Below are 24600 nucleotides of genomic sequence, written 5' to 3'. Positions count from 1 at the left end.
TCATATGTCAAAAATGACAAGCTTTAGAAAAAATCGGAGAACACAAACTCATTATGTGATTATCTACAACTTTTATCTGAAAACTTTTTGTCTAAAATAGATTACAATGGAATTAGGAACAATCTTTAAAATAGCCAAAATTTATATACCATGCATATTTATAACCCCACAAAACTGCAATTCTTTCCTCATTTAACCGACTCTATCTCCAGTAGCTTCCGAGATACACATATACAGGGTGGTCCGAACTGTATTCCGGAAACTTCGGCCACATATTCTGCAGATAAAAATATGTAAAAAAGTTCGTATAAATGTATGTCCTAAAATGCTTCGTTTCGAAGATACAGGGTGTAGAAGTTTAATTTTTATTTCGATTTTTTCCAAATAATTTCTGAAGTAACATCAGTATTTGGATGAAAATTGGTACCTGGGAGTTTTTTGATATGAGAAATTTGATTTTGATATCAATATGAGTCCTACTTGTAGAGGGCGCCGTGTAAAAATAACTTTTTGTCCGTACCTGTATAAAATTACTGAGTAAAAAAATATACATTTATGGAGTTTTTTTACGTAAAAAAGGTCTCTTGGTAAAAATCGCTACGAGTAACTTTTTCACTTTGTTTTTTTTATTTTTATCTACAGAATATGCTGCCGAAGTTTCAGGAATACAGTTTGGACCACCCTGTATAGAGAATTTTTACCCATCGTAGAAAACTCACCCTGTATAAACCATTAGTTATAAATTCTAGCTATCTTTTTAGTACACTTATCCAATTACACGTATCGTCTAACAATGCTTAACTTTGATAATCGGGAGCACATACATGACCAAATGTATTCTCAATTTTTATTATTTATTTTTTAGGAATGGCATAGAGAATTAACTTATTTAGCCAAAGACGTCTCTCAAGAAAAAATCGATAAACTGCTCTCATGTGCCTTCGCTCTGCTCAACAAAGAAACGAAATCTCTAAACCTTCCAGATTTTCCCGTGGAAAACTTGATACTAGCCGCAAAAATTCTAGTAATTTTTTTTTCAATTTGAGGTAAACTATTATAACAGTCAAAATTCAGAATATTTTATTTTTTAGAATAGTTATCCAGAGCTTTCAGTTTACGATATATTTTATCGCCTCTATCCATACAAGATCTTTCTCAATGATAATATAGAGAATGTTGAATCTTTACTGAAGACATTTATTGAAATTCCGTCAGAAGACAGTTTTGCAAAAAGCCCAGCTTTCATGAGTAAAATAATTACAGCATTTGCTAAAGAAAGTGAGTATATAGTTCAAAATGTATCCATAATTCCATACCGTCAAAAAAAAAACGGCGTCAAAGACGGCTGGGGAATGACACTCGATAATAATTTTAGCGAAGTCAAGCCCTTTTGTAATTTTTTAATGGCGCTTACTGCCAGTTGGTTGTAATTTATTTTTATATTGAATACAAATTATTTTTAAATGGTGTAATTTAAAATTTCAGAAAAAAAGGTTGGCGCACCTCATGCGCCTCAGTTGATTATACGAAAACGGAAAGATGTAGAAACAAAATATTTTATGAGTATATGTGAGGAGGCAATAAGTATAATTTTTTTTTCAAATGTACAGGGTGTGCCAGAACTAAGATCCATACCAAAGTTATATTTTTTCTTATGGAACACCCGGTATTTTATATAATTTTTTGGGTTTTTGACCATAAAATAAGGCATTTATTATAAGGGTTTAATATGTTTAAAAGCTTTGGTTTTTGAGATATTTAAAGATATTTAAATATGCATGCTACAATAAAAAGTTTGTCAACACCCTGTATATTACTTTTCAGAATTAATTCTTTTGCTGACTTTTAAGCCAGAGAAATAAACTTTACTAAAAAATTTTATTCCATTTAAAAAAATACAACTTTGATATTTTTTATTTATTTGGGACACTCTGTATCTTGTAAAAATATGTTTAAATTGTAGCTCTAATAGTCCTTCAACGAACCCCAAACTTACAATTTGTAAAAATCTCATCGTTTAGCTACAATACTCCGTGTCGTATGTGGTGAACAACCCTGTATATTAGGGTTTCCTATACCTATCTGGCTCAAACTTTGAATAAAAAGCGATTTTTCAGTACAATGGCAATCAAGACGGTTGGTGTCGCCATGGCAATTTTGTAATGACACTTAGCTATTTTCAAAATCGACATTAGTTTATGGACTATAATAGTTAAAAAAACCTTTATTACACATGTTTTGCTTATTCTTTTCTTTGGTTTATTAAAGCAAATAAAACCGATGAGTATGTTAACACCGAATACCAACAGAACGTACTCAACTCAATGCTTCAAACAGTCCAGTCAGCTGATTTCTGCTTGATCGGTCCAAGCGGATCAGGGAAAACCATGCTCTTAAAACAAATGGCAGGCGGAATAAACCGACAGCTAGAAAACATAGTGCTGTACCAAGATATGACTTCCAGAGATCTGCTTCAGCAGAGAACAACCCTGGATAATGGTGACACAGTCTGGACATTCTCGCCCCTTGTTAAAGCAGCTTTGAGCGGTAAAATTGCAGTATTGGATGGGATCCATAGAATACATCCTAGCACGTTATCAGTATTGCATAGGTAAAATATTTTTGTTCTTATACAGGGTGTCCCAGAAATAAAAGAAATGTTTTAATTGGTAGTATAGTTCGACCCCAGAAACACGCTCATGAGGTTATTTTGCGAAAAAAAATTGTTGTAACGTCGGAATAGCTTTACGATGGTCCTTCAAATGTACAGCATCGTCAAAAAAACTATAATTTTTACTCCTAATAAAACAATACACTATTGTTCGAAAATAGTCTTAAGTTGAGATTGAAATTAGTATGTGCTATCTAATGTCAAAGTGTGACGTACTTAACTGCAGATCATAATGTCGGTAGAGAAATTTGGAAACATACAACCGTTTCAAAAAAAAATAAAACGACACATTTTCTGACAACCATTATAGATTCTCCGGAATGAATATATAGTCTCTAGATCAGAAGAACCTAGTTCTGGCACTAAACTTTGCGAATGATATGTATTCGAACGGCGAATTTTTTCACTTATTAGATAAATTTTAAAATAAATCTCTACATTTAGCGGTCTATGGGATTCACACGAAATTACTTCAAAAATCGGTCCAACATTTAAATTGATGAATAGATATTTTTATTATAGTTTTATAACATTTACAATTATTTTTCGATTTATTATCTGTTATATCTGTTATAGAAATATTTTTTCTAGTTTTCTAGGACACGTTTTTATAACTTTTACAGTTATTTTTTGATTGATTATAAAGTAAAAATATTTTTTTTTTATTTAAATCACATGATTAAAATTAATAAATCACTTGATTTAAATCATGCCAACCCTGATAATTAGTGAGTTTACCTTATTTGATATTTTGTTAATTTACTTCTTCCTCAATCATTTCTATAAGAAGTGTGTTTATAATTTTAAATATAGGCTAGTACACGATAGAGAACTTCAACTCTATGATGGCAAAAGACTGATAAGTGCAGACAGATATAAATTCTTAATAGAAAATATGAAAATAGACGAAATTAAGTTAAAAGAAGCAGGAATTTTACCTATCCATCCAGATTTCCGAATAATAGCCGTTGGGGATCCCCCTGCGTTCCAATCGAAAGACGGCAACTGGATTTCCCCAGAAATTCTGAGTTTATTTGCTTTCCACGACTTACGAACATTAGGAAAAGTAGAGGAAATAAACGTAATCACTACAAAGGTACTCTAATCATTTTTCTATATTACATTTTCTTTAATAAAGTTTATTAAAAATCGTTTTTAGTTTGGACCAATCAGCAAGGAACTTCACAAAATCATAAACCTCGCTCATTCTTTGAGAGGACATCAGGATGCTACCTTAAAAAACCTAGCAGGACACTTATCAACAAGACAATTAATCAGGATAGCCGCCAGGATGAAACACTTTGGAAACGAAGATCCCTATTCGATTCTGGAAGAGACCTTCATGATGAAATTCCTTCCATCGCTTACGAAAAAGTCTTTAGAGAAAACAATAATTTCAGAAGGCATAGTACCACAAGACAATCCGATTTTAAACAGGGGAGAACAAAATATTAAATGCGAAGTTAAAGACAACGTTTTGACAATAGGTAGTCTTAATTTATCTAGTTCATTATCTTTTTGATAACCATTTTTGTTTTAGGCAACACCTCAGCACCAATATACCAAACAGAACATCATACTAAAGTTCCAAAAATACTGTTTTACGATATCCCTCAGCACGTAAAACTCATGGAACATCTTCTTCAAGATTTTCAGTTAGGCTATCATCTCCTACTAGTCGGGAATCAAGGAGTTGGGAAGAACAAAATAGTGGATCGCTTTCTAGAATTGTTGCATAGACCTAGAGAGTATATACAGCTTCACAGGTATATATGTATTTAAGATATCTCCAAGAAGGTTTTGTTAGTTTTTAAGCTTCATGCAGAACAGCAATTAGTGGAATGAATTAGTGGTTCCAATTACACTTTATACTTTTTAGTTTACGATCATTCACAATGTTTAAAAAACACAATTAAAATTAATAGTTTTATAATGTTTAAAAAACACAATTAAATCCTAGCAACAGCTTGCGTTAGTCAGTTGTATCCTTGTATAGTCTGTCCAACGACAAGATCCTTGACAGTGATAGATATGTCTGTCATTTTAATTTCAAAATAGTTTATTTTATTTTACAAAAAAAATAAGTTGGTACAACTGGAACGCATTGCAGGAAATTAATATATTTAAAATTTGACTGATAATAGTCTAAGAGCTATAGTAAACGCCACGAATGTTTGGGAGTGATTCATCGGTCGCTACCATGTGAATTAATCTGTTCAAGGTCACATAAAACTTAATTCCAGTGCCGTGGTCTTTCAAGTCATATAATAATCAATATATAATCTGTTGTAATTTATTGTTTTAACTGTCGAAGTCTTGTCAAAACATATATTTGGTTATAAATATAAAATGGAATGCCCCATTGGTCGCACTGCAAGCACACCAATGGACTGACGCACAAAAACGAATCAATCAAAGAAACGCGATATAGTATCGTCTTTGTCAATCACGCTAACATTTTAGAATAAGTAGGAGGAGCGCAGGCAGATGATTAGACCGGGCCTTTAAAAACCTACGTCTGCGGTAAAAATTTACGTTTTTAATGTAAAAATTATAGCGCGCGTGTCGATTCTAACTTCATCAAGCGATGAATTACTCCCAAACATTCGTGGCGTTGACTCTAGCAACGTTGAGAGTATTAAGACGTCTGGCGTTTTGATATCTACTATGTTTGAATAGATGATCGTTCATTCGTGCGATACCTGTTGTGTTCACTACTGCGCATCGGAAGAAGATCCTATATTTTTATAGCCCTGACCCGGATTGGAACTCTGAATTATCGGTTCGTGGTCGGAAACTCTACGGAGACATGTTCGATATATATTCAATACTAGAATTTAAAGGACTAATAAAAATATAGAATCTTCTTTCAATGCGCAGTAGGGAACGCAACGTTTACCGGCAGCCAGACGGACCGCATGCTGTTCTAGAGAGCATAGTAAAAGATATATGAAAGAGCCAGACGTCTTAAAATACTTGTTTTTCCGACGTTGCTAGCTCTCGTACTATAAGTGATTACTTACTATTTTTATTTTTAGTTTATTTAAAAAAAACGGTATGTGTTAATAGAAAACAAACAAGAACAAAACACCAAATACCAAAAAAATATAAAAAAGAACTATTTCTTACTTTCAAGCTTCAAAAAACTTCCCGCATTTATTATTATATTTATCAATATAACTTATGTACAAATACAAATTTGTAATATTCCACAGGAATAAATAAAACAAACTATTTTATTAATAATAACACTTACCAAATTTTATCCCTTAAAAGTTGATTAATTAACTTTAATCTTAATTTTTTTAAACCAGTACCTTTTGACATTATTTTTCTGCAGTACTAAAATCTATTATTTACCTATCATGTGATGTCGATATTTTACAGCTACTTCAGTAGTATATTATGTTTAGTACGTGGTACGATCCTTGTAGTATACACGAGATGCACTTATCTACGACGAGATGGTATACAAACTTTATTGATGGTAACTTTATTGGTGTATAAGACTTTCTGCCTGGGCAGAAAGTATTAACTATAAACTGTGCTCTGGGTCTGCAGTTAATTTTCCCTCGATTTTTCCTCCACTTGACTTCAAAATACACAAAACACACATAATAACACGAATCAAAACGCATCATCTTCCAAAACGCAGGATATTTGACATAAGTTGACACAAAATTATAACCTATAATTTGGCAAGACTTTGACAAGTCTCAAAAATCTAAAGGAGAGTTCATATATACGCATCGGCGTCCGTTTGTCATTTCCTGTTCCGTCAAACCCTTTGAATAAGAAGACTAAGGAAGGAGCATATCAAAAAATCTTAGGTACACCGCGATGGGCCTCAAATATGGCCGACTTAAATTCCGGTTTATCAGTGTCGTCTAATTTTATTTAAAAAATGTAAAACTATGATGTAGGGTAGACGTGGGGTAGACTCAATAATTTGTTAGTTTATTTTACGTTGTGAATAAATGTTGGTAGTTATTAAAATTGTTATAAAAATATAAAATTCTAATAAAAATAGATAAGTTATCATAATTATTTATAACCATAAACATCCGATACGCTACTGAAGCAGGTAAGTCAAATTGACGTATCTAAATTCTTTGTCATCTAATCTTTGACAAGTAGTAAATAAAAGCAAAAACGCAAGAAAAAATATATAATTAGTTAATTTAAGTGAATTTTATAAATGATCGGTTTACTACACGTATGTATATTATATAGGCACTTACTAGCGAAAAGTTGTTCCATTATTTCACTCGATTTTTGCCGAGATCTACCGCACGCTACACAACCAACTATTTTAGAGTCTTTTTCGATAAATCGCGATAGTGTCACTGTTAATTTAAGTTCTGCCACAATTTCCATCTAGATTTACTACCTTTATACAACTATCAGTAGTAGAATAAATAATAAATAACATAAAATAAGCTCCGTAAAGACTGACAAATCCACAAAATTTCAAATCAAATTCAAATGTGTCACATGAATCGTCAAACAGAACTGTCAAGGATCCCCACCCTAGAGTCCTTTTTCCGCCCACCATGCATGAATACATGGATAGCATTAAGCTCCTTCCTTAGTCTTCTTATTCAAAGGATTAATCTTTTAATCTTTTTTTTAGAGATACTACTGTACAAACTTTAACAACTCAACCCACCGTCAAAGACGGTCTTTTGATATACGAGGATTCACCACTAGTCAAAGCAATCAAAAATGGACATGTCTTGGTTGTTGATGAAGCTGACAAAGCCCCTACTCACGTCACTTGCATCCTGAAAACCCTAGTGGAGTCTGGACAAATGATTTTAAGCGATGGAAGACGTATAGTCACGGAAATACCCCAAAACCAGACGAATATTGATGAGACTTACGTCCAAGTGCATCCAGATTTTCGCATGATGGTCCTGGCTAACCGTCCAGGGTTTCCATTTTTAGGAAACGACTTTTTTGGGGCTTTGGGCGATTTGTTCAGTAGTAGAGCAGTGGAGAATCCCTCAAGGGAGTCGGAGATAGAGCTACTGAAAAAATACGGACCTGATGTTCCTTTGAAAAATATTAGAAAATTGGTTGATGTTTTTGGAGAGTTGAGAGTAATGGCTGATCAAGGGCAATTGAATTATCCATATTCAACTAGGGAAGTTGTTAACGTTGTGAAACATTTACAGGTAATCATCAAATGAATATATTTTTTTATTGAAAAGCTATATGATAAATAAAATGTTTCAGCAATTTCCTGAAGCAGATTTGGAGGATGTAGTGTTTAATGTGTTCGATTTTGACAGATACAGTCCGGATCTTTTAGATTCCTTAGGTGAAGTACTGCAGAAACACGGGTTTGCCACTAACGTTCTGTCACCTGAGTACCTAGCGGCCAAAAGGAGTAAAGAAAATGTTCAGGTTACTGTCAAAAGAAAGAGCGGGTAAGTTTTATTAAATGATTACGTAATTTAATTTTCCGTGCTATACAGTATGTCCCCGGATTGATTTGATTGATAGTTGAATTTTTTGTAAGTCCTAAGAATCAAAACTAGTAGTGGGAACTATCGAATGAATACTATCGAAACATTCGATAGTTGCAATTCATTCGAATAATTCGATAGCTAGTAAGAAAACATTCGTTGAAAACTATTCGAGTAAAAATTATCGAATAGATGCGTCATCTGCCTTGAAATATTGTATTCTAGTAATTCGGCAGCAAAAACCATTCATTTATAAAATTCATTCATTTGTGAAATTCATTTATTCGTCAGGATCGATTATAATAAAATATTAACTGGATTTTAGTTGTCGCCCGGCGACGTAGATTTCTTTCCGAGAAACCCGACAGCGGTGGTGGCAATGCTATGAAAGAAGCCGGCATCTTTGATTTTTTGCGGAGTCATATAAAGATAAGGACACATTATTTTTTTTATTGATGTGCTAGTATTTACACAAAAATACATTATGAAGGGCGCTGTTGCCATATATTGGTATTAGTTGATATTAGCAAAGAATATTATTGTTTGGCTTTAGTTAGTTAGAGATGGTATGTCTATATATTTACATTTTTTTTATTAATGTTCTGTTGTTACACTGCAATAATACTTGTTATTTTGGATGTAGGAAAATGATTTTTAATGTTTTTAAGCAAAGACTGGTTTAATGAAAATAATAATAACAGTAATAATTTGTTATACCTATTAACAACAAAATTTAAAATAATTTAATATAAACATTTTTTTACGTAGTAGCAAAATATAAACAACAAATTAGATGTCAAAATTATTTATATTAGATCCTATTTAAAAATAATATACGTCTTTAAATTTTTTGGCAACGTTGGTTTATTAACTAATAATAATTACAAAACTAATTTGTTATATTAACAACAAACTTTAAAATCATGAAATATAAACATTTATTAATTTTCTAAGCATGCAGTGTAATGGAAGGAAAATATAAATAAAAAATTAGAAATCAAAATTATTTATATTAGGTACTTATATATACTATTTTATATATTTATATATTTATAATATTACTATTTAAAAATAATATTTACTTTTACTGGCATTTACTTTAAAAAATAAATGAAATATTTTTTCGCAAAAAACTACATGTAAGAGAATTAGCATAAACAAAATACAAACATCGTTAACTTTTTTTTTAAATTGGCACGTGTAAAACTTTTAATTTAATTTTCTCACCCCATAGTTTGAGTTCGATAACCCCATTTACTTAACCACATTACTTAAATATGATTATTAAGTTCAACTAATTCATATTATTAAAACATCTAAAATACAAATATGTATTTTTAAAATTAATTCTAAGTTCATCCCATCTCTCTTAAAAATTGCTACTTCTCAAAATTTCCCATTAAAAAATAGACCATATACCATATAAAATAAAATAATTGAAAGATCGGGCTACGGAAAATCACACAAATTTTCGGAAAAATTTATTTTTTTATTTTTATTTTAGTATTTTAAATATTTTAATAAACGCAAAAATAGCACAGTATTTATAAGGCGAAGTTATAAAAATTTGGAAGAACTAATAATGCACTGACGCACACAAAAATCAAACGAATACTAAATTTCATTTATCAAAAGCATTCGATAGTCGTGGCTCAACGATAACCATTTAGTCGCACGGCGAGGTTGTCACATATGCTTTAGTATACAAATGAATGAATGATTTTATTCGAATAAAACCATATTCGATAGTTGAAATCATTCATTCAGTAACCATTCGATAGTCTAATTCATTCGATAGTTCCCATCGCTAATCAAAACGCGTTTGTATTTGTAATATAATTTCGTTTTCATATTTTTTGCTGTTTTTAAATGTTAAAGAAACACAAAATTTATTTATGTAGTTCAATACTAAGGAAAGGGAGATAATAGATATCAGAAAATATGATACAGCAAAGCACAACAAGTCAGCGTTTAATATTTTTAAGCATTAATCTTCACCTGTTTACCAAGCCCTTTACATACTTTATTAGGTTAGATGTATCTTCACCGAAGCATGGAAAGGAAGATCCAAAAAACGAGCCACACGTTGGTGGTAATACCTGGGCAGGAGGTACAGGTGGCAGGGACACAGCAGGTCTGGGAGGCAAAGGGGGACCTTACAGACTGGACAAGGGACACAAAGTCTTTCAAGTAAGTAGATAATAAAATCACTAAAATTTAGTCTACTTAAAGTTACACCTTTTACAAGAAGATAATCTATTTTTCTTGCCTCACCCTGTAGCAATCACGTTTCCAGTCTATCTAATGAGTCAGGGAAAATTTCGACAAACTACATCCAATAAATGACAGTATATACAATTTGCCTGTCAATTAAAATGACAGCCGCAACTGTCACTGTCTGCATTCTTCATTGATTTGCTAAAATAAATACTTTGTATTAAATAAAAGCACTTTCTTTTTAAAGTACTATAAAAATACTAGGAACTAAATGTCTTATGTGTAGAAAAATGTATATGAATATTCTAGTTGCTTACATAGGCCTTATTTTGCTTTTAAAAAATATATAGGCCTTATTTTGCTTTTAAAAAATATATATATAAATATGTCCAGCACCCTCAGAGCATAAGTTTACAAATTACTGCAAGGTACAAGATGTTGTACATATATTAATTTAAGCTTTCAGATGAAGAAAAAAATGCTGTGCCAGAGCATGTCCTCAAAGCAGCAAGAGAAATGAACCGCAAAGCGTTCGCAGAAAAACTAAAGGAAATCGGAATGTCTGGATATGATCACAATGTATATATGGAGTTTTCTGGACCAGTTCAAAGGCAGGTACAGTCGCTGAGGGTGATTTTGAGTAATCTCCAAGCTAAGAACAAGGAGAGGCATTGGTTCAGTCACCAGACGTCTGGGGAGTTGGATGACGTCAAACTAATTGATGGTAAGCAGATATATGCATAGTTTATACTGTGATAAATTATGTATTTGTTACAGGTTTGTTGGGAGAAAAAACTATATACCGAAAAAGATCTGAAAAGGAACCAGAAATTGGAGCGCCTCAAATAAAGCCTAAGTATTTTCGGGTGGTCGTTGATGTTTCTGGAAGCATGTACAGGTAAGCTATAGAGAAAAATCAATAAAAGTTAACCTACACTATATCAAAGACGTCGAAACTCTTACCAAATTAAATTTCTACTAAATGAAAATTTATTTGAAACTTAAGCTTCATTCAGAACCTTCCAATTAGTGGAATAAATTAGTGTGAGCCTTCTTATACAAGACGATAAAATGGTATTTTATCGCCGACCGAAAAGATTAATTCACGAGCCGATGAAATCGCGTGAATTAATTTCGGGAGACGATAATGCAATTTTATCGTCGTGTATAAAACAATATTTTTATCCATAGCGAGTTACGTTTTAAAAAATATTCAGAAATTATTATTTCAAGGAATTTATTACGAGTAGGAAAAATATTGTGCAGAGTTGGCGTTGGTTTCTATGTAATTTCACAAATAAATAAAGCTGTCTCTTTAGTTGTCAGTTTTGAGTCAATATTTTTTAATTCTCTTTCGTGTCGATTGCTGATTGAATTGGAGCCAGAAATGGCTCAAAACAAAATAAGTAAATTACCAACAGATATTCAGGTTGAGGCAAACCACAAACGCCATATCCCAACTACTTCCATTTAAATCCCGAATAACTTATGAAAAGGAATACAAAAATTTTCAAAAATGGTAGCAATTAAAAAAATGTGCGAGAAGAAATAAAGTTTTTAACCTATCCTCGCTGTTAAAGTATCATTTAATCTACCCTTGTATTAAATTACTATTTTATCTACTATTTTTGATAGATATAAGGCAATTTTAATAGTTGCTAAAGTAACAAAACTAGTCTTGGCTATATTACAACGTGCATTCGTCAAATATTTTGACGACATGCACGCCATCTATTATTGGTTTTCCTATATTAATGTATGTAGATTATTATAATCATATTAATCTTTCAGGTTTAATGGGTATGATGGACGGTTGGACCGGGAACTAGAAGCAGTGGTTTTGGTGCTGGAAGCTTTTGAAGGTTTCCAAGATAAAATTAAGTACGACATAATAGGACATTCTGGCGAGGAATACAATCATGTTTTTGTGTCCAGAGATAACCCACCGAAAAACAATAAAGAACGTTTAGAAGTCATTCGGGTATGTATTTTTTTATTTAATATTTTGTTGTTTCCTATAAAACTCTGATTTTCTATTGTAACTCTATGTCAAATACACCGCACAATTGAAAATTAACGTGGTATTTAGAAAATACTTAAGGGTCTATTGCGGGTGTATGGCCGAAGCAAATAAATATTATATTTCAGAAATCTGCCTAAGGCTTAGCCAGATCCTGTCGTATTAAGCCACACCCAAAATTAAAAACAGACGTGCTTTGATTAAAACTTGATTAATGTTTGCAGAGGTTCAGCATTTGCCATAAAATAGCGAGCAATTTATTACAAAACCATATAAATTATATATCACTGTAATCACAAAACTTCAATCTATTTCCGTATTGTAACGGAATTTTAATTTTTCCTTAAATTTAGTCCAAATTTAAGGAATATTTTGTTGGTGATTGACCATTAAAATCTTAAAAATATAGAAGTTGTCTAAAATGTGCTACAATACGGATATAGTATAATCCTTTATCTTTAATTTCCTTCTTCATTTGTGGTAAAAATACCTAGCCAGTTTTACATAAAACGTTAAATGCCGAACACTTATTTTGCTACTTTTTCGGACCAGTGAAATGGACTCTCTAAGAAATTAATATTTAAATCTAAAAAAATATATAAATAATTTCTAGATATTGGATCAGTATTTACATGTCTAGAAGTAAATTTTGTAAGTCCGAGATAGAAAAATGCGAAGTGTTTATTACATAACCATTTAATCCGACGCTATATTTCATGCGCTTGGGAAATTACTTGCACTTCTTTCTTTCTTTAGTACATGTTATTATATTCAGCTCATTGGCAGCATAAGTATATATGCTGCCAATGCGGTATTGATTGTATTGACGCTTCGTACACATGAAAATTGGCACTCAAAGCCAGGATCTTGCCAACCCTGTAGAGACAAAATTATTGGGCAAAAATTATTTTTTAAAATAGATTTTTAAAAGTTTTATTTTTCTAAATTAAATAGCAGTGTTTGATTAATGCTTATGGATATTTCAAGTAAATAAGTTCTAGACCATGCTATTTTGGTATTTAGTATGGAATTTTTAAAATTTACAGAAAATGCACGCACACTCCCAATTCTGTTGGTCCGGTGACAACACCTTGGAGTCAACCAAATGGGCTGTAACAACCTTAGCTGAAGAAGACTGTGATGAAGCAATCGTGGTGGTACTTTCAGACGCCAATCTGCAAAGGTACGGCATTGCACCTTCCAAGTTAAATGAAGCTTTGACCGCCAAAACGAATGTTAGTTCTTATGCCGTGTTTATCGGCAGTTTAGGAGACCAAGCAGAGAGGTGAGTCAATTAAAATGCTTGTGTGTTATATAGATTAGATCAGTGCTTAAATTGTTATATAGATTAGATTAGATTCTTAGAGGTGGCTTTCGGCCTGATCCGCTGCGACCTTCTCAGATCTATTGTGGTTCTCTTCTGATCCTTAGATTATATTCTCCAGTCCTATCCTTTTCACAAAGTTTAGCAACTTGGAGACTGAACCCTCCATGTAGCTCTTTGGCAATGGCCTATCATTGCCTATTACCGGGAACCGCACATTTGCCACGACGTTTCTTCTTCAGATTGGCAGAACCTACACATAGCTTCGTCTGTCAATCCCATCAGCTTTAGATGCCTATTTAGCTTACAATGCCCTGGTAGTAGACCTACTACAACTTTGACTGTCTTTCTGTCCTTGCTTATCAAGTCTTCCGTGAATTTTGGCGAATGTTCTACAATGAACCTTTTTGCCTGTCTCTGCCCTGGTGAGTTTCTCCACCATTCTAGAGATTTGTTGGCAACCCATCGTTCCGTGGCCATTCTCGTGAGCGCCTTTGCAAGGCCGCAGAAGGGTTTTGGGCCTATGATTGGCATTGATGAGCCTTGCTTGGCCCTTTCATCTGCCTTTTCGTTACCCTTGTGACCCTCGTGCCCTGGCACCCAGGCCAACGTAACAGTGCTACGTTCGCCCAAAGTATTCAGAGCACGCACACAGTCCCACACTAGTCTAGAATTGACCTCCGCGGAGCCGAGTGCCTTTAGCGCCGCTTGGCTGTCTGTGAAGATGGCCACAGAACGATTTGTTTTTTGTTGCCTTATTATTTCTTCTACACAATAGTGGATTGCCGTTATTTCTGCCTGGAAAATTGTGACATCCTTAGATCGATTTACGTAGAAGGATCTCCCTTGTTTCGGCCCTACTATCCCAGCTCCTACGCCTTCTGACGTTTTTGAGCCCTCTGTATACCAAGTTGCCTCAGCTTGAATGGGCTTATACTCCAGTTTGGCTTTAACTCCATTTTTTCCTTCCTGGTATGGTTATATTAAATTTGTTGTTGAAGCTATACCTAGTAGCTGTTGCATCGATTGGTAATCCCAGTACTTTGTCTGCTTTTAGCTCTTCGATTGGCTTCTGGTTAGCAGCACTATGCGTTTGGCTTATGTGCTGCTGACCGTGAATTAACCTATGCATGACAGATCTGGCTTCGCCTCGTATGAAAATATGTAGTTGTGGTAAGTTCAACAAGACTTCCATCGCATTTGTAGGAGTGGTTTTTATGGCCCCAGTTACACACAGGCACGCAAGCCTTTGTGTGGAACTTAACAGCCTTACCGCACCCACTTGCGATGTCTTTGTCCACCACGCCACCGACCCGTAGGTTATCATGGGTCTTACTACCCTTATGTATAGCCATAGAGTCATTTTAGGTTAAGTTTTCCACACATCCTTCTGCACCTACCTAAAGAGATGGCAGCCTTCTGTGTTGCTTTTCGCTATGTGAGTATTCCATGTAAGCCTTTGATCAAAAAATATCCAAGTTAAACTTTGTTTAACCGCCAAAACGAACGTCAGTTTCTTATGCACTGGTGTTTATCGGCAGTTTAGGTGCTAAGCAGAGAGGTGAGTTTGGTAAAATATATAAATTGTTATATAACGCACTGTATATCAAAAATTGAAACTTGTTATATATTTTTTGTCATAAAATCATTTCACTTTGCACATTTTTAATATTTATCATTAATATATCTTAAAGGAAATAATATAATAAGCCAAAATAATATAATTATTATATTCTACGTTAAAATTCTATTAGCTCTAATTATATTATTTTTTTTAAGATTGATTCAAAAACTTCCTCAAGGTCGAGCATTCATCTGCAGCGATACTAAAGAACTACCACAGATTCTGAAGCAAATATTCTCGTCTTCTGTAAATGTATGATCAATGTATATTTAGAAAATAGTTCAATTTTATTTATACTGTGTGTCCAACGAGTTTTTCGACAGATGACATCCAAGAAATGACAGAAAATGTCATTTGTCTGTTAATTAAAATGACAGACAAAACTGTCATTGCCGGGGATACTCTCGTTGGAGAGATTATAGCTGAATTTTACTGAGATTTATTTTTTAATTATGTATTTTTATAAATTATTAAATGGGACGTTATATGTTAATAATAAAAATAAATTATATTCTTCAGAAAATGTGTTTTTCTTCTGTCTAACGTAATATAATAATACAGTTGAGAGTACAGCAAACTACAACACTAGTTCACCACACAATACACTAAAACACTTTACTTTTGCACTGGGCGCGTGCCCCTAACCATGTTAGCGTCATCAGCAGATGATTAAAACTAAACTAATATCTACAAATTGAGCTTTTATATAGGCGTTGACACTGACCAAGCATGGCAGTCAAGCGAGTAAATAGGAACAGAGAATTGGAAGCAATTGGGCCATTATCTCTGTTCATATTTTTATATTTATTAATTTTGACACTCGTATATGCATCTAATTGCCTGTAATTTGAGACTACGCTTACACCAAGACACCTTACACATCTGTTGTTCAGAGGTGGATGGGAAACTATTTTGAAAAAATTGAAGGAATTTTAAAAAAATAGATAAAAATATTTTGCTAAATGAAAAGGCTGGGTAGTATTTCTCCAATGAAGCTACTTTGAGGACATTTAAGGAACATTTTGGGGGTACATATAAAATTTGATTATTTATTCTTTGTAAAATGCCACAGAGACTAACTAATTTAATGGGTAAGAACCTTATTAAAAAAATCTTATAATAAATAGTAATATACAACACACATAATATGCTTTTTATTCGATCCATCCCTTACGAATCATGAACAGCAAGGTGTCCCTGACCTTCCTCTTGTATTTTGGTGTCAGAACTGGCTCCCCATCTTCAGGCCACTTCTCGCAGGTGACAAAAGGCAATGCCTGCAGAATGTTAATCAAAACTTTCGGCGCTTCACTAGTCAGTTCTTGATAGAAATTCTTCAAGGTGTACTCTCCCGTGTAAACCTGACACTGAGTCAAAACTTCCAGAAACCGCTCAAAATAAATCTTCACCAGTGCTTCGTAATTTTTCTTCAAAACCTCCTGCTCCACGCTGGTAAACAGGAAATAGAGCAGATCAGACGTGCAGTGCAAATATTCGAACACTTGCAAATCCACGATCTTGCTAGACAGAGCATGACCCTTATCGTCTTTTATCAGCATCAAATTTAGAATGCTGTAATCCGAATGCGATAGTGTAATCCAGGTTTCGTCAGTATAATATTTCGTAAACCAGGTGTTTGCTTTGGAAAACTCTATAGCATTGAAAATGGCATCCAGATGAGGTTCTAGCTCGTTATCACCTTCAATCCCTTGCTTGATAATCGAATCTATTATTTTGTAGTATTCAGGATTCTTTGTATGTTTCTTGAACTCCGCCATGCTGGGCACCACCTTCTCCTGAAACACATCCAGATGCATAATTCTCATTGCCAAAGGAACTGCGTGAAACTGAGCCAGGTTGTGGACGAGCAATCTGGCAGCTTCCAGATCAAAACCACCATATACAATATTCTCCGATGCGTATCCTAGAGATTTCAAATTTTCCAGGATTATAACTGCTGTCTTATCCGGTATAGATTTGTCGTCTTCGACACTAACTCTGGCTCCAATACACTTAGCAAACATGTTGCTGTAAAGCTGATCCTCTGGAAACCCGTTCAAGCGTTGAAACTCGGTTAGAGCGGGGATTGTGAGGTTGTAGGTGTCCACTTCTTTCTTGAATCTGGTCAGGAGATCGAGGCGAATGTGGATTTTTACGTCTGGTTCGAAGAGTTTGATAAATAAATCAAGTTTTTCTTCTTGGCGCGATACTCTTTTGAAGATTTTTACTTTCAGTTCGTAACGGGATACTTTGGTTACGGGTAGGGGGACTGTGTAGGTGCTGGAGTCGAGAACGGTAATTTCTTCGCCAAAATACTTGCCTAGAAGTACATCGAGTAGTGGGACGAGGAATTTTGATTTAGCCATTGTTCAAAATGTTGGATGAATCTAAAAAATATAGTTTTATTTAATTGAAATGTGTTTACTTAAAACAATAGATATGTATATAGGAAAATCAAACAATTTTATTGATCATTAGTAGGTAATCATTTAAAAGATTTTATATAAGGATGTCTAGTATTCTGTAGAAATTTTTACACCAAACTGTACAATTTTTTATAACTATTTTGACAAAATTGAATGAATAATTTAAAAAAATGCTCAGATAAAAATATTATGCTGAATAAAAATGCTGCGTAGTATTTAGCCACTAAAAGGATTTTGAGAACTTTTAAGGAACATTTTGAAGTGCGAATCAAATTATATACAGGGTGAGTCTTAAATATGTGCAAATATTGTCAGGGCTGGTAGATCTCGATAAAAGAAACATATTTTCTCTTTACCGTTTTTTAAATAAGTCCAAAATAACCGAGTTATTTTACTTAGAAAATTTCCAAAAATATGTTTTTTTGCTTAAATTTTGAGAACCACTGTATCTTTTCTGGGTTTTCTTTCTTGTAAATTTAATCTACTACCTATGTTGCCATATTATTAAGAAATTATATTTTTTAAGTGAAAACTAAAAAATTTCCAAATTTTCGATTTTTTTTTCGTGAAAAAAAAATATGCTAAATAATATACTACCCCTAAAACATTTGCACTTATTTAAGGCTCACCCTGTATATCGGTCAGAAGTACCTCTGACCGTTATCAAGTATGGACTAAAAGGCTTTAGTTAAAGCGGTTAAAGGCTTATAATATGTCTTTATTTAATAAATGCAGCCAAAGATTGGTCATAAAGGTTGGTGTAAAATTTTCGTAATTGCAACAATTAAAAACGTTAATAACATGTTAATATATTATATTTACCTGCTTATCTTCGGACAACACAAACAGAACACTGACATCAAAATTTTATTAAAGAATTTAAACAGAGAAACAATAATACCAAATATTTCTTTTTTGCATTCAGGAAAAAATATACATGTCTATTTATAAATCATTTTTACACCTCAAGTAAAAAACTTAAATATCCATCGCAAACAAATATAAAATTATACACATACAGCATCTCAAAATGTCTATTAAAAATCTATGTCAACAAGAATTAAAGTACGTTATTAGGAAATAAATTTAATAACGCTTTAATAAATTGTGCTGTATTCTAAATGATTAAATAACAGCTTCTAAATTCAGTGTAGAATACATAAAAAATTAAATTATTTGTAAAATGAAAGTTGGTAGGTAGGTAAGTCATTCAAAGGAATTACAACATCTTATGATTAATTAAACAACTACAGAGTCGTCACTTATTTTACTCTTTTTAGACTCTCTTAATTCCTGCATTGTTAGTAACCCGCTATATTGTATTATGTATCTACAGGGTGATCCAGTCTCAGGTTATTACCTTACTGGGGGGCAAAGTGTATTTTTAAGGACCTAATTTTAAAACAGCTCAACGGAAGAGTTTCAAAGTTAGGTAGCCTGATGGTAGTCTGATCTCAAAAAAGTACTTTAAAACGTGTCATTTTAAACAAATAAATAACCAGAATACCTTTAAAATTTACATGGGATATCTTATACAGAGTGTCCCAATAATGTGCACTTAGCAAAACATAGACGCCCAAAAACCTCACTCAAATAGAAATAACGATTCTTAAAATATTTTAAAAATATATTTATTTTTTGAAAGTTTGATGCCCTCTAACGGGACAAACGAAGTACTTTTGTAAAAAGGTAAATTGTGCCCATAATGACTTTATTTTGATTCTAAAAAGACGTAGTAGTTCTATGTCCACGGAATATTGGGACACCCTGTATGTCCTGAGACGATGTATAATCCGATATATCATAAATTGGGACTACGAGTAGTTTTTATTTAATGAATGAAATAATATCTATTAATTTACCAACAACTGTAAAGTTTATTTTAAAATCTTAATTTTAACAATCTTACTATTAAACAAATTAATAATCTGATTGTTTGACTTTATTCGTTTTTGATTCAAAATAGATTGCATTTCAATGAAATCTGTTTTTAACTTCCTGCTAATTAGAATAGCATACCTCGGTTAATAAAATTTATCTAAGAATGTTATTTAGTATTCGTTCAATAGCTAATTATTGTCCAAGAAACTACACATCCTTTTTGATTCTGTTTAAAAGGGATTCTCTTACATTTTAGGAAAATTTAAAATCGCTATAAAAGATCAATAGTTAAAGATTAGAATAATTATTTAAATATAAACTTTACCAAGAAAAAATCTATTTCAATTATTGTTATTTGTTACACAATATATCGTAGGGTTTTTCTGAAATAAAGTGTTTTTACTCTCATACAAATAAAAATAAAATAAAAATCATCTAAAGTTATCTCAATTGATTAATATAAATTATTATTGAGTGATCTTAATGTCCTTGAACGTATACATATAGATACACATTATGTAGAATTAATATATTAATGATGGTTTAGGAAAATTTTTGGAACTTTTTCGTTACAGCTAATTTTTTTTTTCGTGTATTTCGCTAATCTAATGTTAAGGACAGATTACTGTAATAATTTACATAAAAAAATAAGCAGTTATTTGGCAAAATTAATACTGTTTTCAGACTAATTATCTCAAATAAATTATAGTGGAGTGGTTTGAATAAAATTAGTAGGTATGATATAGCCTTGTTTAGGATTTCAGGCTACTTATCCGAGGTTTTTGGGTACTTAAAATTATTTTTAACTGTTTATTTACAACTGCGTATTTTTTTACTTTTTCTTTCCACATTGGTATACAGGGTTCGGCAATAGTGCGTCGGGCATATGTAGTTCCTATAATAAACAACTTAGAAATGTTGAATAAGTGCAAACCTAAAGTATGTATTAGGATGTATTTCAGGAAAATATTTTAACTTCTACAGAATGGCTCAAAAAAATGTAATTGGATCGGAATGATTTTTTTTTTAATGGAACACCCTGTATGTTATTGCATTTTTGGCTTCCTTCCAGATCACTTTACATAACCCTGAGATATAGGTAAATATATTTCGATAGTTTCAGAGATATTAATAAATAAATAAAAATTAAATATTTTTACAGACTTTCTTAAAAAAATTATTAAAAATATAAGAACACCCCTGAAATCAAAACTATATTAGGTTTTTACTTTAGATGGTCCGTACTTACTTTGCTATAAATATGGTAATCGTAAATCATACAGGATGTTCAAAATTCTACGCGAAACTACGAAAATTTCTAAAATATGAAATAATTTTTCTTGTTCTATTTTTTAAATGGAACACCTTGTATATTATTTTTTCAATAGATGGAAAATTAAAAAATAAACATGTTTTTTTAGAATACTTCAAAATTCTTAACGGTTTCGCAAATATTCGCGGTAAAAATTCCCAATTTTCAAAAAAAATGTTCGCGAAAAAAATCTCATAATCGTGTTTGTGGAGTCGAAACATATTACCCCTAAAAATATTTGCACTTATTTAAGACTTACCCTGTATAAACCCATATACAGGGTATCTCAGAAATAAGTGCAAGTAATTTAATGAGTGGTAGATCTCGATAAAAGAAACATATTTTCTCTTTATCGTTTTTCAAATAAGTCCAAAATAACGGAGATATTTTACTTTGAAAATTTCAAAAAAAAAATATTTTTTGCTCAAATTTTGAGAACCACTGGATCTTTTCTGGATTTTCTTTCTTGTAAATTTAATCTACTACCTATGTTGCCATATTATCAAGAAATTAGGTTTTTTAACTAAAAACTAAAAAAAAAGAAATTCCAAAAAATTTTCCAAAAATTTTTTTTCCGAAAAGAACCTCATAGGTGTATTTCTGGGGTTGAACTATACTACCAGTTAAAATATTTGCACTTATTTATGAGACACCTTGTATAGTTAACTTAAAAAAATAGAAAACTCTCTTTAGTGAAAAAGATGAATTGGTATGGATTTTATCTGCCTTTCTCTGTCATCGTCTGTCGAAATCTGTCCTGCGTTGTTATTCAGATTATAGATCTGTATAAAATAAATATATTTATCTTTGTCATTTTTAAAATAAGTCCAAAATATAACCGAGTTATTTTATTTTGAAAATTTAAAAAATAATGATTCTTTTCTTAAATTTTGAAAACCACTGGATTTTTTCTGTTTTCTTTTTCCTTTCCTCTAAATTTAATCCCTTCTTTCTGTGTTGCCATACTATTAAGATATAACATTAATCAACTAAAATTTTTAAATTTTGACAATTTTTTTCAAAAAACGTGTCAGATTCAAGGGTCGAAATCAACTACCCTTAAATATATTTGCACTTACATATTTATGACTCACCCTGTATATAAACAAAATAATTGGGTTAAATTGGCATTGAGTACTCAAAAAATTGAAACAATGGAAACTGATGCATTCCCAATAGCTGCCATGCATTTAAAAAAAATACCCGTTTTTGAAGGTTCTCATTAAAAATGATTTGAAAATTGGGTGAAAATCTACATGTGCAAACAATGAGCTAGAAATAAAAATTTATACATTTTTTTATGTTTTGTAGTAAAAAATAAAATAAAAATTTAATATTTTGGATAACATTCAGTAGATAATCGATAAATGCATTTCGTAGCTGCGTAAATATACATGATCCTTAAGAACATGACAATCTGACCTATTTTCCAATCGTACGTACCATACTGAAAGCAGTACTTAAATAGATAACATCCGATTATCCAGTCAATTAGATAATCGCGCTTGGCTTATTATCATAAGACACCGGCAAAAATACACGCTCGTACCTCCCCCCTTTCCCCCCTATACCCCTCGCGGCGTTCAAAACCGAAAAATTAACTCGATTGTTTTTAGTTAAGTTTTTGTCGCCGCCTATAAACGATCAGTACCCGCGTATCGGTCGTACTAACCGCTAGTACTCACGCAACAATGGCTAAATCGAAAGTAGCCGATCTCCAGAGCCTACTGCGGCGCTCAGTAGGCGAGGACATAGAAATTTTGGATGAAAAAACCACCCTGCTCACCGCTCCAGGTGAGCACTACGGCTCCGTAATGCTCGCGCTTGAGGTCAAGATCAAACGCCACTCAAAACAACCTGAAGAAGAGTTAAAATTAGTCGCTAAACTCATCCCAGCCAACGAAATGCTCAGACTAGCTTTCGACATTCCAGTAACTTTCAAAAAAGAAGTCATAGCCTACACAGAATCCATTCCAACATTAGTCCAGTTCCAGTTAGAGCACAACGTTCCAGAACGTGACCTACACGACAACCTGTTCCCTAGATGCTTCGGAGCACGCTTGAACCTGGACGAGAACAAAAACTCAACCGTCAACGAGGACGCGGTTCTTATTTTCGAAAACCTCAAAGTCCAGGGCTTCGTAACTGAAGATAGACTCAAAGGGTTTGATTTGAGTGCCACCAGGGTGATTCTGAAAGATCTGGCTAGGTTCCATGCCACCCCTATAGCTCTGAGACTCCTTAAACCTGAACTGTTCCAACAAAAAGTTCTTCCGAGTGGTGTGTTCAATCGGGGACTTGATACACTTCCTGAAGAAGTAGGGTTGGCGTTCCATAATGCTATTCTGGATGGTGCGAGGGATGTTCCGGAACTAGGACCTTATTTGGAGAGGATTCAGAAGGTTGCTGATGCAGGTGCCAAGAAACCCTGGGTTTTGAGGGAGAATGAAAGTGATGTTTGGGGTACAATCTGTCACGCAGACTTCTGGGTCAGTAACACCATGATCCTCAAGGATGAAACAGGTAAAACCATCAAAAACAAGATCGTGGATTTACAGTTAAACAGATTTTGGTCCTGTGTAACTGACCTAGTCTTCTTCTTGTACACCAGCGTGGTTAACAGTGTTCTTGAAGAACACTTTGATGAATTCCTTAAACTCTATCACGAAAATTTAATTAAGAATCTCTCATATTATTCTTTGGATCTGGAACCGTACTCCTGGAATAATTTTCTGGAAGAGTTGAATAAAGTGGCCCCTACAGAAATATACCATGTGTTGATAATGTTGAAACCGATCTGTACTGAACGAGGTAAAGTGACAAATAGTTCGGAGGAGTTTCAGGATACTGACTGGAGTAGGAAAGATTTGTTAGGTCCCAATCATCGGAGAAAACTGAAAGATACAGTTTTGTCTCTGGTGAAACGAGGATGGATATAAATAAATTGTTTTATTTTTAAATTAGTTAATTATATAAATAAAAAGTGTTTCGAGGTGGGTGTAATTAATTATAGCTTAAGTAAAAGTATGAAATGACATATAGTGATATTTTTTCTAATGTTTAGAATTAAATAAATTTTATAAGAAATATATAAAAAGTATATCTATATTAAATCTATGTTCAAAAATCTTTGGCTAATTTTTTTTACAATAATGTTCATAATTTTTCAAGTTATTTAAAAATGTAAATAATTAATTTTTTTATGCTTAAGTTCCATATTGTTACTTTATTTTTAATAAGTTGTAGATAAAAATAAAACACATTGTACATATTTATTACATGTTATTTTTTGTCAATATTATGTATTCCATACCCAAAGAAATAATAAAATATTTTGTCTTCTTTTTTATTTGTTAATAATTGTTTTATTATAGGCCCAAAAACTTTCAATAGAAATATACAGGGTGAGTCTTAATATGGTAAATAAGTGCAAATATGGTAAATTAGTGGTAGTGTATTTTGACCCCAAAAACACGATTGAGGGTTTTTTTGAGAATTTTTTTTAATTTGACTTTTTTGAGTGGTTCTCAAAATTTAAGCAAAAAATATATTTTTTTTAATTTTCTAAGTAAAATAACTCGATTATTTTGGACTTGTCTGAAAAATGATAAAGAGAAAATATGTTTCTTTTACCGAGATCTACCAGGCCTGAAA

The 24600-nt window shown here is 32.5% G+C and overlaps 3 protein-coding genes across 3 annotated transcripts in view; 2 read left to right on the top strand and 1 right to left on the bottom strand.

Moving 5' to 3' along the window:
* LOC115876167 (von Willebrand factor A domain-containing protein 8) overlaps window positions 1–15992 on the top strand; it is a 41828-nt gene extending 25836 nt beyond the window's left edge. Inside the window, exons 6-19 of the mRNA XM_030891852.1 lie at window positions 866–1024; window positions 1092–1278; window positions 2269–2611; window positions 3485–3767; window positions 3831–4158; window positions 4212–4437; window positions 7305–7848; window positions 7910–8103; window positions 10173–10332; window positions 10819–11083; window positions 11137–11257; window positions 12151–12340; window positions 13426–13664; window positions 15483–15992. Of these exons, the coding sequence (XP_030747712.1) occupies window positions 866–1024; window positions 1092–1278; window positions 2269–2611; window positions 3485–3767; window positions 3831–4158; window positions 4212–4437; window positions 7305–7848; window positions 7910–8103; window positions 10173–10332; window positions 10819–11083; window positions 11137–11257; window positions 12151–12340; window positions 13426–13664; window positions 15483–15585 (3342 nt within the window). The 3' untranslated portion in view covers window positions 15586–15992. The remainder of the gene's footprint in view (window positions 1–865; window positions 1025–1091; window positions 1279–2268; window positions 2612–3484; window positions 3768–3830; window positions 4159–4211; window positions 4438–7304; window positions 7849–7909; window positions 8104–10172; window positions 10333–10818; window positions 11084–11136; window positions 11258–12150; window positions 12341–13425; window positions 13665–15482) is intronic.
* A 364-nt stretch (window positions 15993–16356) lies between these two features.
* On the bottom strand, window positions 16357–18673 carry LOC115876184. The gene is made up of 2 exons (XM_030891880.1): window positions 18576–18673; window positions 16357–17714 (listed from the first exon to the last, which is right to left on the bottom strand). The coding sequence occupies exon 2, from the start codon at window positions 17691–17693 to the stop codon at window positions 16482–16484; it is 1212 nt and encodes a 403-aa protein (XP_030747740.1). The 5' UTR covers window positions 17694–17714; window positions 18576–18673; the 3' UTR covers window positions 16357–16481.
* Window positions 18674–22453: 3780 nt separating this feature from the next.
* On the top strand, window positions 22454–24257 carry LOC115876182. Its single transcript, XM_030891878.1, has one exon. It carries the CDS (start codon window positions 22638–22640, stop codon window positions 23883–23885), a length of 1248 nt encoding a protein of 415 aa, XP_030747738.1. The 5' UTR covers window positions 22454–22637; the 3' UTR covers window positions 23886–24257.
* The last annotated feature ends 343 nt before the right edge of the window (window positions 24258–24600 follow it).

The sequence above is a fragment of the Sitophilus oryzae genome, unplaced genomic scaffold (assembly GCF_002938485.1).
Source record: "Sitophilus oryzae breed Bouriz unplaced genomic scaffold, Soryzae_2.0 scaffold_1420_pilon_pilon, whole genome shotgun sequence".
Taxonomy (NCBI): domain Eukaryota; kingdom Metazoa; phylum Arthropoda; class Insecta; order Coleoptera; family Curculionidae; genus Sitophilus; species Sitophilus oryzae.
Note: the sequence above shows the minus strand (reverse complement) of the source record. Positions and strands in the feature narration are given on the sequence as shown.